Source organism: Meles meles, chromosome 7 (assembly GCF_922984935.1).
Source record: "Meles meles chromosome 7, mMelMel3.1 paternal haplotype, whole genome shotgun sequence".
NCBI lineage: Eukaryota > Metazoa > Chordata > Mammalia > Carnivora > Mustelidae > Meles > Meles meles.
The window spans coordinates 66,711,880-66,728,423 of record NC_060072.1 but is presented as its reverse complement, the minus strand read 5'-3'; the positions used below and the strand labels follow the sequence as shown (position 1 = coordinate 66,728,423).

At 43.8% G+C, this 16,544-nt stretch overlaps 1 protein-coding gene across 1 annotated transcript in view; it reads left to right on the top strand.

Moving 5' to 3' along the window:
• CCDC91 (coiled-coil domain containing 91) overlaps window positions 1-16,090 on the top strand; it is a 378,569-nt gene extending 362,479 nt beyond the window's left edge. The window contains exon 13 of the mRNA XM_046013621.1: window positions 15,876-16,090. Coding sequence (XP_045869577.1) covers window positions 15,876-15,938 — 63 coding nt within the window. The 3' untranslated portion in view covers window positions 15,939-16,090. The remainder of the gene's footprint in view (window positions 1-15,875) is intronic.
• Window positions 16,091-16,544: the final 454 nt, after the last annotated feature.

The following is a 16,544-nucleotide window of genomic DNA, read 5'->3' as shown; positions in this document are numbered from 1 at the left end:
TCCCACTGTGTGACAACCAGCTGTGACATTGCCACAGTTCCCCTGGGGGGCCAAGGTGCCTCAGGTTGGATGTTTGGGAAGCTTTGCTATAGGCGTTTGAATAGTGAACCCAGGAAAGCAGAATTTTAGAGCTGGCAAAGATGAAGCAAAATCTTCTTTTATGAGTAGAAACCTGAAGCCCATCCAGAGAGTTTAAGTAACCTGCCTACGGTGGCACAGCTTGGACAACTAGCAACAGCTCTAGGACTGGGACCCAAGTCATCTGAATCCTTGGGCAGTGTACTTTCCCCTCAGCTGCTTCCCATAGCCCACTGCCTGCCAGCTCCTCCTTGCTCTCCTTACAGATGGGGTGGTCACTTGTCACTCTCCCACACATGCACGCTCATCGCTGCCACTGCGTTTGGGTCAAATGGAGCAGCTCTTCACTTAACAGTACAATCTCCTGAGTCTAGGCAGTCCCTACTGTCTCACTCAGATAGGAAGGGGGATTTCCTAAACATTACCTTATTTTCTCGGTTCCCATTATTTAACAGAGGGTTTTCCTCATTCCCAGTCTATTGAGATCACCAGTCTCTTCTGCATTCTTCTGCGTTCCACATGTCCTCTAAAGCCACTTACAAAATGTGCCGCCAGAACCAAATGTTTATTTGAAGTCGTTTGTCACTCGGAAAACTCCTCCGGAATGTGGTCATTATACAACAGTTGGATGACATTGTTTATACCCTTAGAATTTGTTTCACCATCTCAGGTCTCATCCTTTTTGATAAAATCAGTATAAGGACATATTAATGATTTCCCACAGGAGATATTTTCTTTATAGAATAAGAGATTCCTCTGATGTCAGAACATTCCAGACAAGGCTCACTGGCCTAGGGGCCTCTAATGCTTAGGTTTTAGTTGTGGTTCTGCCACTGTTTGAGCATATGGCAAAGCAAGTCTGAGGCTTTCTTAACTATAAAACACTGTGTCCCAAGGGTGTCTGGGTGGCTCAGTTGGTTGAGCGTCGGACCTTGGTTTCAGCTCATGTCAGGATCTTGGAGTCGTGAGGTTGAGCCCCCCATGTCAGACTCCGTGCTCAGTGTGGAGTCTCCCCTCACTAGGACATGTGCTTTCTCTCTCACACACATAAATAAATAAATCTTTAAAAAAAAAAAAAGAGCCACCATGTCCTGATAGCCACTTAGATCCCTTAAATCTCTCACATTGAGTTATAGTCTTATTTTATCATTAGTCAAAGAGTCCATGTGAAATTTCTCCTCTTAGTGAGTCCTGCTCTAACTGGTCAGGCTATTTCGTTTTTTGACAGGGAAAGCCCCAAAGACACTTATCGTAAAATAGTATTCCTTTACAGCCCCACAGAGTGACTGCTCCGCAGTTTAATTTGACATTTTTCTCATTGTCAGTGAAACGCTATCTTAGAATTTAGTAGTTTGCCAAAATGTCAAGTAAATTTTCACTCAGGGTATGTCCTTCTTGGATGTCCTCCTGAATAATAATCATCTGAGCATGGAATGATGCGTGAATCACCCTCCTCCCCTACCACCGCTATCAAGTCTCCCTCCCAATGCGATAGGATGTGTCTTAGATCTTCTCAGATTGTGATCTGGGGCGAGGGAGCATTGCCATGTGACTGCTCGCTACTGCAGAATCCCACTGCCATGTGTGCTTACTGACTTGGTTTCTGTTCCGGGTAAATCTCTCTTTGGCACAGATTCCTACTCTCTTCCTATTCTCCCCTTCCCCTATCCTACCTCCTCCCTTTCCTCCTCCCCTTCCCCCACCCCTCCCTTCCCTGCCCTTTTCCTTTTCTTGGAACTTGAGGAAAAGAGATTCCTTGCATAAAGATAATGAGAGCAGCATGGCAGTGTATAGAAGAGATGTGGGTAACATTCCTTTGTGTGATGTTTCGGGGAGCCTTGTCCATGAGGTATGTTTGGACCAGTGGAGAAGGGGATGAAATTCCTCAGAAGCCCAGATGCCTGAATTGAAAAAATGAGTTGGGCATTAAGGGGGAAATGCAATTTGGACTCCCCCAACACACACCACCAGCGATAACCTAATCAGGACTGGCCGGGAGGGGTGGCAAGTTTGAGGCCTTACTCAAGGGCCAAGCCTTCACTCCCTAAAACCCAGCAGGACCAGGAAGCCAGGACAGTGATGGTCACTTTATCCCCAAACCTTAGCCATTCTTAATCAGACCCACACTGGGAGTCTCTGTGTGAAAGTGTGAAGGCACACATACCTTTTTCTTTTGTCTCTATATCAAGACTGAAATCAAATCCACTGCTTTAAATTTTTGCCTATTATAAAAAACAAACAAACAAACAAACAAAAACATTAACTACTATCAATTGAACCCTGACTCTCTGTCAAACATTCCACCTCTGTCTTAGCAGAAGCTCACAGGAAACCGTAAGGATAGTTGCTAGCTCCTCTTGAGTATGTATTCTCTTTTTCTTTCAGCAAGATAAGCCCTGAATTTTAGCTGGGCACGTGGCATCCCGCTCAAGGCTCTGTCTTGCAGTTGGTGGTACAGATTGATGGGACCACGTGCCTGCGTGATAGCCAATGGGACGGGAGCAGGTAGATGTAAACAACTTGCAGTTCACACCCGAAAAAGGGAAAGATTGTGCCCTCTGCTTCCCCTTCTCCTCTTTCACCAGCAAGAGTTGAGAACAGACAGTTTAGCCCTGAGGTGAAAGATGAGTGTTGAAGATGCCAAATAGTATCCGGGGAGCCTGGTCCCAAACTGGGGAGCTGCCTTCTCAGCTCTGGACAGGTTGAGTTTAGACCATATCACGAGGGAGAAATAAATCCGGCCTCTATTAAGTCACAATTATTTTGACTTTTGTTACAGTAGCCAGACCTGGTTTCCAGCTAATACTGGCATTCATTTTTATACTTTTTGTCAAATGAGCATCTGGACCGCAATGAGAAAAATAACTCATCTGAAATTGCTTATAGAACAGTCCTTTCAGGGCACCTGGGTGGCTCAGTGGGTTAAAGCCTCTGCCTTCAACTCAGGTCATGTTCCTAGGGTCCTGGGATTGAGCCCCCACATCAGGCTTTCTGCTCCACAAAGATCCTGCTTCTCCCTCTCTCTCTCTGCCTGCCTCGCTGCCTACTGTGATCTCTGTCTCTCAAATAAATAAATAAAATCTTAAAAAGAAAAAAAAAGAACAGTCCTTTCAAGCTGCTCAACCAGGATGCTTTCTCTTAGAATGCCTCTCTGATGTGAAAATGCCAGTGAAAACATGCAAACATTCCCCGCACCCTAAGAATCGCCAGATCTGAAGGAGATGTGCATCCTGGAGTGTCTCCCTGGCTGAGTGGGTGAGGGTCCATTCTCTGGTAACTCCCATCCTGGAGATTCCCACCTCATCAGAGGCTGAGTTAGTTTTGAGGTTCCGATAACCTATATGGTAGGTCAATTCATCATAAAAATGATCATCTTCACTTAGTATCAATTTCCTTACCAGCGTTTTACACTTAAGGGTTTATACGTGGAGTTTTATGTATTTAAAACCGAGTCATTTGGCACTAGAACAGAGATTATGTTGCAAGATATTTTGTTTGTTTAAGATTTTTAAACCTTGTATGTTGGTGAGATTTGGGTTGTGAGAGCCATTACGGCATCTCTAACTTGTTTTCTTTTCAGGAGTACAGAGGTGCTTACTTATGAGATGCCAAAAAAACAGGTACGGAGGCCAGTGTTCCTTTAGTCCTCCCTAACAAAGAGAGGGTTCATCTTCACGGTGATCTCAGCACTTCTTTTTTTTTTTAATTTTTTATTTATTTCTTATTTTTTTATAAACATATAATGTATTTTTATCCCCAGGGGTACAGGTCTGTGAATCGCCAGGTTTACACACTTCACAGCACTCACCATAGCACATACCCTCCCCAGTGTCCATAACCCCCCTCCCCCTCTCCCAATCCCACCTCCCCCCAGCAACCCCCAGTTTGTTTTGTGAGATTAAGAGTCACTTATGGTTTGTCTCCCTCCCAATCCCATCTTGTTTCATTTATTCTTCTCCTATCCCCCTAACCCCCCATGTTGCATCTCCACGTCCTCATATCAGGGAGATCATATGATAGTTGTCTTTCTCCGATTGACTTATTTCACTAAGCATGATACCCTCTAGTTCCATCCACGTTGTCGCAAATGGCAAGATTTCATTTCTTTTGATGGCTGCATAGTATTCCATTGTGTATATATACCACATCTTCTTTAGGCATTCATCTGTTGATGGACATCTAGGTTCTTTCCATACTTTGGCTATTGTAGACATTGCTGCTATAAACATTTGGGTTCACGTGCCCCTTCGGATCACTACGTTTGTATCTTTAGGGTAAATACCCAGTAGTGCAATTGCTGGGTCATAGGGTAGTTCTATTTTCAACATTTTGAGGAACCTCCATGCTGTTTTCCAGAGTGGTTGCACCAGCTTGCATTCCCACCAACAGTGGAGGAGGGTTCCACTTTCTCCACATCCTGGCCAGCATCTGTCATTTCCTGATTTGTTAATTTTAGCCATTCTGACTGGTGTGAGGTGATATCTCATTGTGGTTTTGATTTATATTTCCTTTATTTCCTTGTTGATCTTTTGCTTGGATGATCTGTCCATTTCAGTGAGGGGAGTGTTAAAGTCCCCTTCTATTATTGTATTATTATTGATGAGTTTCTTTGATTTTGTTATTAATTGGTTGATATAGTTGGCTGCTCCCACGTTAGGGGCATAGATATTTAAAATTGTTAGATCTTCTTGTTGGACAGGCCCTTTGAGTAGGATATAGTGTCCTTCCTCATCTCTTATTATAGTCTTTGGCTTAAAATTTAATTGATCTGATATAAGGATTGCCACCCCAGCTTTCTTCTGATGCCCATTAGCACAGTAAATTGTTTTCCACCCCCTCACTGTAAATCTGGAGGTGTCTTCGCATCTAAAATGAGTTTCTTGTAGGCAACATATAGATGGGTTTTGTTTTTTTATCCATTCTGATACCCTGTGTCTTTTGATTGGGGCATTTAGCCCATTAACATTCAGGGTAACTATTGAGAGATATGAATTTAGTGCCATTGTATTGCCTGTAAGGTGACTGTTACTGTATATTGTCTCTGTACCTTTCTGATCTACTACTTTTAGGCTCTCTCTTTGCTTAGAGGACCCCTTTCAAGATTTCCCATAGAGCTGGTTTGGTGTTTGCAAATTCGTTCAGTTTTTGTTTGTCCTGGAAGCTTTTTATCTCTCCTTCTATTTTCAATGATAGCCTAGCTGGATAGAGTATTCTTGGCTGCATGTTTTTCTTGTTTAGTGCTCTGAATATATCATGCCAGCTCTTTCTGGCCTGCCAGGTCTCTGTGGATAAGTCTGCTGCCAATCTAATATTTTTACCATTGTATGTTACAGACTTCTTTTCCCGGGCTGCTTTCAGGATTTTCTCTTTGTCACTAAGACTTGTAAATTTTACTATTAGGTGACGGGGTGTGGGCCTATTCTTGTTGATTTTGAGGGCGGTTCTCTGCACCTCCTGGATTTTGATGCTTGTTCCCTTTGCCATATTAGGGAAATTCTCTCCAATAATTCTCTCCAATAGACCTTCTTCTCCCCTCTCTCTTCTTCTTCTGGAATCCCAATTATTCTAATGTTGTTTCATCTTATGGTGTCACTTATCTCTCAAATTCTCCCCTCGTGGTCCAGTAGCTGTTTGTCCCTCTTTTGCTCAGCTTCTTTATTCTCTGTCATTTGGTCTTCTATATCACTAATTCTTTCTTCTGCCTCATTTATCCTAGCAGTGAGAGGCTCCATTTTTTATTGCACCTCATTAATAGCTTTTTTTATTTCAACTTGGTTAGATTTTAGTTCTTTAATTTCTCCAGAAAGGGCTTTTATATCTCCAGAGAGATATAACCCTCCAGAGAGGGTTTCTCTAATATCTTCCATGCCTTTTTCGAGCCCGGCTAGAACCTTCAGAATCGTCATTCTGAACTCTAGATCTGACATATTACCAATGTCTGTGTTGATTATGTCCCTAGCCTTTGGTACTGCCTCTTGTTCTTTTGTTTGTGGTGATTTTTTCCACCTTGTCATTTTGTCCAGATAAGAGGATATGAAGGATCAAATAAAATACTAAAAGGGTGGCAAAGACCCCAGAAAAATGTGCTGTAACCAAATCAGAAGAGACCCCAAATTGTGGGGGGGGGAGAAAGGGGATAAAAAGAGCCTCAGAAAAAAAAGAAAAAAATTTAAAAAATAAAACAAAAATAAACAAAACAAATAAAACAAATAAAGAAAAAAATATAAAAAAGAAAGAAAAAATATATATTTTAGATAAACTAGTCAAAAAACATTAAAAAAGAAAAGGGTAAAATTTTTAAAAATATTAGCAGAAGAAAATAAAGAAAGGAAAAAAAAATGGAAAAAAAATTTGAATTAACCGCAAGACTAAAGAATCATGGGGAGAAAGCCATGAGTTCTGTACTTTGCTTTCTCCTCCTCTGGAATTCCACTGCTGTCCTAGGTATTGAACCTGCTTTCCTTGATAGATGAACTTCGTCCTGGCTGGATATTTTGTTGATCTTCTGGGGGAGGGGCCTGTTGTAGTGACTCTCAAGTGTCTTTGCCGGAGGTGGAATTGCACCGCCCTTACCAGGGGGCCGGACTAAGTAATCCGCTCGGGTTCGCTTTTGGGAGCTTTTGTTCTCTGAACGCTTTCCGTAGAGTTCCGGAGGACGGGAATGAAAATGGTGGCCTCCCAGTCTCCGGCGCAGAGGAGCCAAGAGCCCGGGGCCCCATTCCTCAGTGCACCCCCAGAGAACAGCACCCAATCACTCCCGTATCCCCAGCCTCTAGCTGCACTCTGAGCTCACCCAGCCTGCGACTGGTTCAAGGTAACCCCGAGCTGAGAGTTCAGTCCTCAGTTCTGTCTCTGTAGCTGGCTTCTCTGTTCTAATACCTGCGAGCTCTGTGACACTCCGACACTCCCGATCCTTCTGTGACCCTGCAGGACCTAGGGCCACGCTGACCCTGCGTGGGCTTCACCCTGGTTTAGCCTCTGGAGCAATGTCCCTCAGTGGAACAGACTTTTAAAAGTCCTGATTTTGTGCTCCGTTGCTCCGCTGCTTGCCGGGAGCTGCCCCCCCCCCCACCCCGTCTATCTTCCCATCATTTTGGGTTCACTTCTCCGCCAGTCCTACCTTTCAGAAAGTGGTTGATTTTCTGTTTCTAGAATTGCTGTTCTTCTTCTCTTCGATCTCCTGTTGGATTTGGATTTGTAGGTGTTTGCAATGTTTAGAGAAGATATTGAGCTGATCTGCTACCTGATGTAGTCTCAGCCTGCTATTCTCCGCCATCTTGACCCCCCCCCCCCACTCTCAGCACTTCTGATGCCCTTTGGAAATTAGGAAACAGCTCAGTTATATCTGTGAGCCATAACTTGATCTCAGTCATCTCCGACGCTATTTCCGGGTTAGTCAGAATTGTAATACTGAGGAAAAGGCAGGAGATTTTCTTTCCCTTCTGCATAGGAGTGGGAGTGACTGAGTAATGAAAGCCAAAGCTGGGGATGAAAGCAGGGACCAGATGAAATGCCAAGAGAGCAAGGAGATAGGGGTCAGGCATCTAAACAAACAAACTGGGCTAGAGAGGGTTCATCCACACCCCTGCTGAAGCGTTTTGAGGCCAAGGAAAAGGAAAGTGTTAAAAGAAAATTTACAGAGCTTGACTTGATATGAATATTTGACTGAGTGAGAGACGGACTGGTCACAATCAGGGGCACTTCAAACCCAGGCGATGAAGGTCAAGGGCACGATGTTCTGGCACAGCTTAGAAAATGACAATGACAAAGTTACTTGACCTTCACAATGATTGGTTATTATAGTGGGGGTTTCCAGATGGCAGGGGATTGGTTAAAAGTGCTTATCTTATACCATTTTAGGAAAATGTTTTAAGATTCTTTGATGATTATCAGTGGCATTTATAAGAAATAACCTAAAGTAAGTTCCATGGATGCTCCTAAAAATAAGCCAGATTGAGTTTTGCTCACTTGGCTTAAACGGTTCTGTCTGCTTGGGAGATGTTTAAACCTGGTCTCCATTTCATTTTACTTTAACTAAAGTAAATAAAAATTGTTGAGTGTCTATTACGTACCAGAAGATCACATTTTCAAACAAATCCTGTGGATGGTATAATTATCACCATTTCATAGCTGGGAAAGATGGTCTCGAAAAGTTAGCCCAATGGATGTCATACCACTGATGAATAGTAGATCTGGGATTCAGACTCTGGTCCCATTCCAAAGCCTGTGTTCTTTCCATCCATAGCAATGACTCGAGAGCAAGAAGCCTGCCAAGGGAGGGCAGGTTGTAATGAACTGGAGAGAATCGACAGGGAGTCAGACCTGGACTTAGTGTAACCGCGTGGGGACAGGGTAACATCTGGCACAAGACTTTTAGGGAGTGGGTTGTCTTTGGGAAAACACACTGGTAGACTGCCCTGGGTTTGGGCCATGAGGTCCCAAGGTCAAGGTCTAGATGATAAAGGCAAAACCAAACTTCTCTACAGGGTGAGTTAACTAGAATTTGGGACATGAGCAAGACATTTGACAGAAGAAGAGAGGAGTTAGAAGAAAAGAGGAGGCACAGCATCTGGTGGGATGTGGAAGCTGCAGAGAAATGTGGCCAGGAAGTGGGGTCCTGGCGATGAGGTAGCTGAGAGGTTTTGAAGAATAGAAATGCATCCTGTTTCATCCTAACCTGACTGGTCGCCACACTGTTAATCCCAGCCAGTGTCTTAATTATGTCACACACTTGCAGGGCCTTGTGTTTGAGACAGGCTCACGTGGGATGTCCCAGCAGGAAAAGAAGAGAACTGCTCAGTAGAGGGGAAAAGGTGACAGCCGAAAGGAGGATGGGTGTAGAAAAGAGAGGTCTCCATACACGGAGTGATTCGGCCTCAGCTGGAGGTGGCCAGGACACTTAGGAACAGCCTCCTGCCCACACATCGAAGATACACAGGAAGTCTGAAAGGCTTGTGAATGGCTTCCTGCATAAGGCAAGAGAATTCAAAATAATCTCATTTAAATCTCATTTAAATCTGAAAGGCCAAGCTGACATCTGCTTTATGAAAAGAAGGTATTTCTGAAAGAGCTACTCAAGGATGAAATGGGTGACCTTGGGCGGCAGTCCATTCCCATCCTTGGTAAGTGTTGAGGCAGCGGTAGTATGGGGCGGTAAAGCAGACTCAGCTGTCGGAAGGGACAAGCTGTACAACCAGTTGAACCCCCTCCCAACCCTGAGGGTCCTGATTCTAAGTCTATGAACGCAACTGCAATTAAGTATCCAAGGAAGCAAGCGTTGGATTTGGGGGTGCACACACCAAGCTTGGCGTGAAGGAATGAAGATGTCCACTCAAAGGGCTAAAAGTAATACTGAACCCTTAACATCCAAAGGATGGATAAAGTTGCCTTGCCCTTGAGCCCCACTTCTGGTTCCATGAAGACTTTCTCATGGGCTCCCTGCCACTCCATGACTTGCGGCGTGGTATAGACAGGCTGGGATTTGCTCTCTGAGCAGGTGGCCAGATGTGCCCATCGGGATAGCGATTCAGGCCTCAATGTCTGCTACAGAAGCATCTAATGCTGAGAACTGTTTTTGTCTTTTGAGATCGATGTCTGAACCTGACCACCATTGGTCCCAGCTCGTTAGTGAGCTCCAAGGGTTGGAGGCACCCAGAGGGAGTGAAAGCCCACCTGCTTCAGGAGACACAGAAGGGAAAGAAGAAAGAAGCAGCAATCTACCGAGAAGTCAGGAACAATGGGCCCTCTTTTCTCCCCCACCCACCGCACCCCCCAAAAAACAAGACCAGATGCTGCTTCAATCCTCCAGTGCTTGCAAGGACAGAGTATATACCAATGGCTAAAAACCAACTAGATTATACTGGGAAAAAAAGTTTCCTGGATTTTCTCTCATATGTGCCCAGAATAGTATATGCCCGCAAATTGGAGCAAAATACCTAAGTAAATATGATATCCTGCCAATGCTCAAATTTTGCCTCAACCAGGGATGAAGATAGCTTGGGTACACGGAATTCATAGATAAACCATAAACTTACAAAAAGCAGACTTTATCGGTTTGAATTTCAGCTTGTAAGGTATTTCGCCACCCACTCACGGGAGAACGTCGGTGCAGAGTCAGAAGTCCCGCGGGGTGCGGGTGGGGGGAGCAGCGAAAAACTGACATCAACCACAAACTAGATCAGCCCGGGAGAGCCGACTGCAGACCTCAGACAGCTCCTGATGTTTGAATTAACAATAGAAGTTCCCATATGAAGCCAGTCTAGGAAAGGCATCCTTGATGATTCAAACTCTCTCGTGTCTGATTCCTCCGCTGAGCAGGACCGAACACGTCTCTGCGGGGGGTGTCACCCTCTTCGACTAGGTTCCAGAGATGCAGGAGTTCTGTTCTTGCCTCCTCCCTTCGTGGTAACTAGAAGTAAATTGACGACCTCCCCTCGTAAATCAGGAAGACTGAGTCACATTTAAGCTACCTCTCAGCTTTAGAAATGGTTTTCTCCCATAAAACTGGTTTTGAAATAGGGGGAAAGATTAGGGTGCCTGACCTCCCTTCTTTCATTTGATGAACATTCTGAAGTCCTTCCTCCGATCCAGACATCGTGCTGGATTCTATAGACACAAAGATGGAGACGCCATCGATGCCTTGGCATAGCTTGGATCCTTAGTGAATAAGATGCTCATACAAAGGAGACTGAAGCCCAGTAAGCGAGTTTCTCTGAGACACAGTGAGTGGCATTTCCCGAGGAAGGAACAATACCTTACAGAGGTACCAAAGAGGGAGAGATTATGATAGATCAGTGCCAGGGTCAAAGTAGTACCTGGTACTCTCTGGCTACATCAGAGTTTTCCTGGAAAATGAGTAAAGGCATGATGAAGCTCATGTGCTTTCCTGCATTTGAAGTTCAACAAGTCCAGAGATACTGACTCAGAGCAAAAGGAAATAACACATATTGACGGGTTTCTTTGTGATACCTCAAGACAAGTGCCCAGGGGACTTAGGGATTAATGTCCCTGGAATAGTCAGGGCTGCTTTGCAGGTGTGTAGCCAGCGGTCACACAGGGCTCCGTGTTTGGAAGCCTCTGTCTTGAACTTCTTTAATAATCAAGGCCAAAGGGTCCTTCATTTTTCTGTTTCACTGAGTCCCCCAAATGATGGAGCTAATCCTGAGAAAAGGACATTTTCAGAGAAATTGACATGGTTCAGTATTGTATACAAAGTGGGAGGAGGGAGAGGCGGCTGCTGAGGTTGAGCTGGTAGGCAGGAGCATAGATTGAAAAGCCTGGAAGTCCAGGTCCTGAGATCGACCCCGGCTTTGGGCTTCCTGGCCAGCAGTGAGTTTGCTTCTCTCTCTCTCTCCCTCCCTCTCCCCATCACTTGTTCTCTATCTCTCTTTCCCTCAAATAAATTAAAAAAATCTTTACTTTTTGTATTTTTTAAAAGGTTTTATTCATTTATTTGAGAGAGAGTGAGAGAGAGAATGAGAGGGGAGAGAGTCCGCTGAGCCTGGAGCTGCTTGTAGGACTCGATCCTGCAACTCCGGGATCATGACCTGAGCCTAAGGCAGTCACTTCACCTACTGAGCCACCTGGGTGCCCCTAAATAAAAATCTTTCAAAAACAGAAAAGAAAAGAAAAGCAAAGCCTGAAAGTCTTGCTAAGCATTTAAAATTTGCCTCTAAGAGCAGAATCATCATGGAAGAAGACTTCGAACAGGATAATAACACGAAGAGATTTGACTTTTAGACCACTGTGGCGTGATGTGGGTGATGGAGTGCAAACGTAACAGAGTGACACATTTCATTGTTCAGATTTCATTTATTGGGTCTAAGTTTTTGATCCCTGTTAAAATGCAAAGGTCCTCGAGAGGAATAACTGCTATGTCCCATGTACATTGCAGGGTAAATGAAGCTAGCAGGCTCTGTGAGCACTTTCAAGAACTAGACGTAGGAAAGAGCGAAGGGAAATCAGGAAGCAGAGGGCTCTCTTTGGAGGCAGCCGCCACAGAGAGGCCGATGAGCCTTTAGGGGGAAGCTTAGACTTGTTTCATTGTTTTTCTTCATTTTGCACAAGACCAGCCTGACCCACATGTAAGATTTATTTTTTTCCTACAATTGCTTTTAACAGTTCCCACCCAGAGTCCTTCAGTGCAGCAGTTCTCAGAGTGTGGTTCCCAGGAAAGCAGCGTCAACATGACATGTTAGAAATGCCTTCTGTACCCTGCTTGTGGTATACCCAGGCAGCCATGGTGGGAGCAGGACCCCGCAGTCTGTGGCCCCCAACCCCCCCGGGGGGGTCCTCGTGCAGCTGAGAAGTGTTCCATTGTTACAAGTTACCTGTGTCCCTGAAACTCAGACCTTACAGGAAAAAAAAAAAAAAGGTGGACATGCTTGTTTGGTATTAGAATGGGTGATCAAAGGTGATTTTAATACCAAGAGGAAGTTTGGCTTCATCGTCCTAAACATGCTTTTAAGGGAAGTCTATTCAGCGAGTGATCTAAGTTATATATGACTGCAGTGTCTTCACAGGTGATAATTCCAGTATTCCAGGATGACTTTAAAAGGTCTTATTTTATTAAACAGACTCTGAGTCATGCTGCTGGAGCTAATGGTGATATTTAGCAAAACAAGATGAAGATAATTTTTTTTTCCTATGCAAGCATGGTTGATACAGGGGAAGCATGTCTCACTTCTGCCATCATCTTCCAAGGAATAATCTCTGCTGATATTGCTGGAAAATTTCATTTCTTGGTGTCTTACATTGCACCACTGGTATCACGGCTGTGTTAATGCATGTCCAAAAATTTCTTTCGTTTACATAGTCTATAATATTTCTGAAATGGAGTCTCAGTTGCTGTTAAAACCAGCATTTCTCAGATTCTTTCCGTTGTCTTCCATGAGTAATCCAATATACATGGAAGGATAAAAGAGTAAACACTTTTGTGATAATCCAAATTTTTCCAATGGAATTTTAAACAATCTGACAGTTCAGTCTTGTTAAAAATTGATATAAAATAAATGCTTCTTAGCAAACAATTGTCCGGTAAATATTATAATTCTGTCTCATATTCTTGCAGTGGATTGTTTTCTGAGTCTTTCAGTGGAATTCTTTCAAATTAGAACTCAATGATCTTCTTTATATTTCATCCAGGGTTTGAAATACATGAACCTGTCTCTACTTACTTGAACAATGGCCTCTATTATGGTGTCTTTTTCTTTAAATCCAAATATTATACTCAGCATTTTAGGAATTCCCTATTCCAAATACAGGCAATTAAATTGTCTATAAGTTATTCAGAGCCTTAGAAAATGAAACGAAATAGGAGTTTGTACTTTGAAATGAGTTCAAAAATGTGTACCATTTGTCAATGCTAGTCTCTGTCAAATAGTCCTCATTATCTTCTGGTTCTGCTGTTAACAGACGAAATAATCTGACACAGACTTCTCTAACAAAAACATTTCCTTCTAGGAGAAATCTGGCTTTTCTCAGCAACCAGGAATCAAATTCTTGACCTTGAAGATGGGAGAAAGAACACAATACTTCTTGGTGCCATATAAGCTGGATGAAATTTGAAAACACCCCCCAGGATACAGGGGGGGACACGCACAGAAATTTACTTTGCTTTTCCCAATATCTAGGATGAAGGAGCTGATAGCCTGGTACTACAGAATAAGAGAAAACCAAGTTTGGAGCTTTGGAAGCCCTGGAGGTGCTATTGCCTGAGGCCAGGGCTCCGACCCAGGGGTCACATCACTGGCCTGGCTTTCTTTGACTTCAGAACTCTGTGTTGTGACCAGAATGAAAGTGGTCAGCATCCTTTTCAAGGATCGCTTATCCAAGCCCCTTTGCACTTGCCCTTTTTACTTGGGGTCTCCAAAGTATGGTTCTGTACTTACTCTCTCATGAACTTCAGTATAATCAGGAACTAAGCAAGTGTTTATTGAACCAAATGGTGGTCTCCTTCATCATTTCAGGATATGTGAATATTAGCTTAAATGAATTTCTGATTGGTGGGCTTGCAGGCAGTGTGAAGACAGTGTTTGGGAGCAAGAGCCTCTTTCTAAAAGCAGAGGCTGGGGTCACAAACTCATCTCTTTTCTCCGCCACTGCCTCCTCCCCCTCCCTCCCCATATCATCCTTCTTGGTGGGGGTGAATCGCATCCATCATTGCTGCTGTTTTCCTCTTCCTTCAGGTTCTTGTCTGGTGCCTGAAACCCACACTGTTCTCTCTTTATCCGTTGGTAAAGGGGTGGGATGGGAGAATGGGGAAATTGCCTACTGAACAACATAACAGTTCCATCCGGATATCCCAGAGGGGCTATAAATGCCATCTGAAAAAAATCACTTCCTACTCCCAGACTGCTCCTTATGCTGAAAGATCTCTGCTGCTATGGTCTCATCATCCAGTTGGCCAAGCAAAGTGTTTGGAGATACTTGGTTCCCTCGGTGGTGGGGAAGCTACCGTGAAGGCATGCATGAGGGTTTGTAAGCAGCGCAAAACGTGGGAGGAGGAGGTGTTTTGGAAAACAGAGATTACATCTCAATGACAGTGACAAGGTCTCCATGCTGCAACACCCTATCGAGTGTGAACGTTTCAGAGACAGAGGAAGGTTGTATGGACAGACACGAAGCTAGGAAGCACCATGGCCCTATCTCATATAGAACACAGCCCAACAAGCAAACCAAAAGTAACGGGAACCAGTTCACATCTTTGCTCAGTTTCTCAGCAAACAGTCAAAGGTGGGGCTGGCTTAGATGAACTACCTTTTCAGGCCCAAGAAAAGTAGAAAAATGTTGTCCAAATCCATTCTCCTCTTATTCATCACGTTTCATATTCGTGACTCCCTAATACCTTCTGAAATTTCCCTACTCTCAACTTCCAACTTCAAGTCCATTCTCTTTCCAGCATAAATCTTCCAGCTTCTCCAGATTACTTCCAACTATTAACTTACACCACACTTCGTAATAAGGTTGCAGGTGCATTGGTGGGGGGCTCCTCCTGGAGGGAGGGAAAGGGGCCGACTCACTCATGATGTCTCTGCCTGCAATGCTCCTCCTCCAGCTATCTGCTTGACTTTGTAAAGGAAACAAAACAAAACAAAACAAAACCAAAAACAAAAAAACAAACAAGAAACCAAAGAAGAAAAAGAAAGCAAAACTTGAAAATAAAAAGGTGAGCAGTGTGTCGTTTTAATGTGCTATGGGTACATTGTTTCATAAGCTCCCACGGGATGATTTAGGGGAATGGACTCTCTTTGACTCACTGTTTACTATTGATTGAAAGTCTTAGATGAAGTGAAGTGTCTTGTTAGTTTGTAGATTTTTTTTCCAGGAGAGACCAGGAGAGACCAAATCATTTCTGTCTGTTAGAGAACTTCAGAGACTAGAGCTGATAGAGAATCTAGTAGGACGTGAACCAGTTTTGTCTCTAATCTAACGGTCTTTCTTCGTTGAGCACTCCGTTTTTAAACTTCCTGTAAATGCCACATTTTTGAATGCCGCTTGAACCAGTCTTAACCTTTTATTGTTCCTTTGCTAATTACTGAGCAGAATGAATCTTTAACATACGTTCGGTTTCTATTTATAAGAGAGTTGTTTTTTGGTTTTTTGAAAATTCTACTTTAACCGCTCTCATGGAGCCCTAGCTTCCTTCAAAGTCCTGCTAAATGCCTCCCGCCTGTTGAGGCTTTCCTGGACCGTGCCGTAGGAAATAAGACCCTCGGCATTTCCTAGCTTCCTTCCTTTGCTTCCCCACAACATTTATGTCCGCCTGATATTTTATGTTCTTGTTTGTTTGTTTCTAGCCACCAGAATGGAAGCTCTGTGAATTGAGGGACTCTGCAGCCCACTCCCTGATCAACAGCTGACATGTAATGAGTACTCGGTGAACATCAAATGAATGCATGAATGAATGAATGAATACACTACTAGCAGGCAACCCTGCTCTTCAAAAGCTGATTAGATTGTATACAACCTTACCCTTGGAATTTTGACCCATAGTAAAAGTACTGAAGTTGTTTTGTTTTGTTTTCCTGTTTCCCATGAGTGACTTCTTCTGGGCCTTTTAGTGAGACAGACACTTTTGCAAGTTCAGTTTCCTGTCTGTTATGGGAACAGAAACACACCTGAGGACCGTCTGCAGCCTCGCATGTGGCACTTGAACTTTTCATAGTAAAGACAACTAGAGAGACCGGTGTAAGAGGCATCATCACTGTCATCTCACTGCTGCTGCTGTTTGCAGCGGTTGTCGGGGATGACCGCTTCTGGCAGGAGGGGGTCTTCCAGAGTCTAAATCTCAACCCGAAAACATTTTCCTCTTACCTGGAAAGCACCTCCTAGGAAAACAGAGTTTTCAGGTACTTTTGTTTCAGGACCAGGAGGCCTCGCTCCTTGTGTAGCATTGAAAAAAAAAAAAAAAAAAAGAAAAGAAACTTAACTCATGAAGTGTTTTACCAACTTGCCTAAAGAAGGGA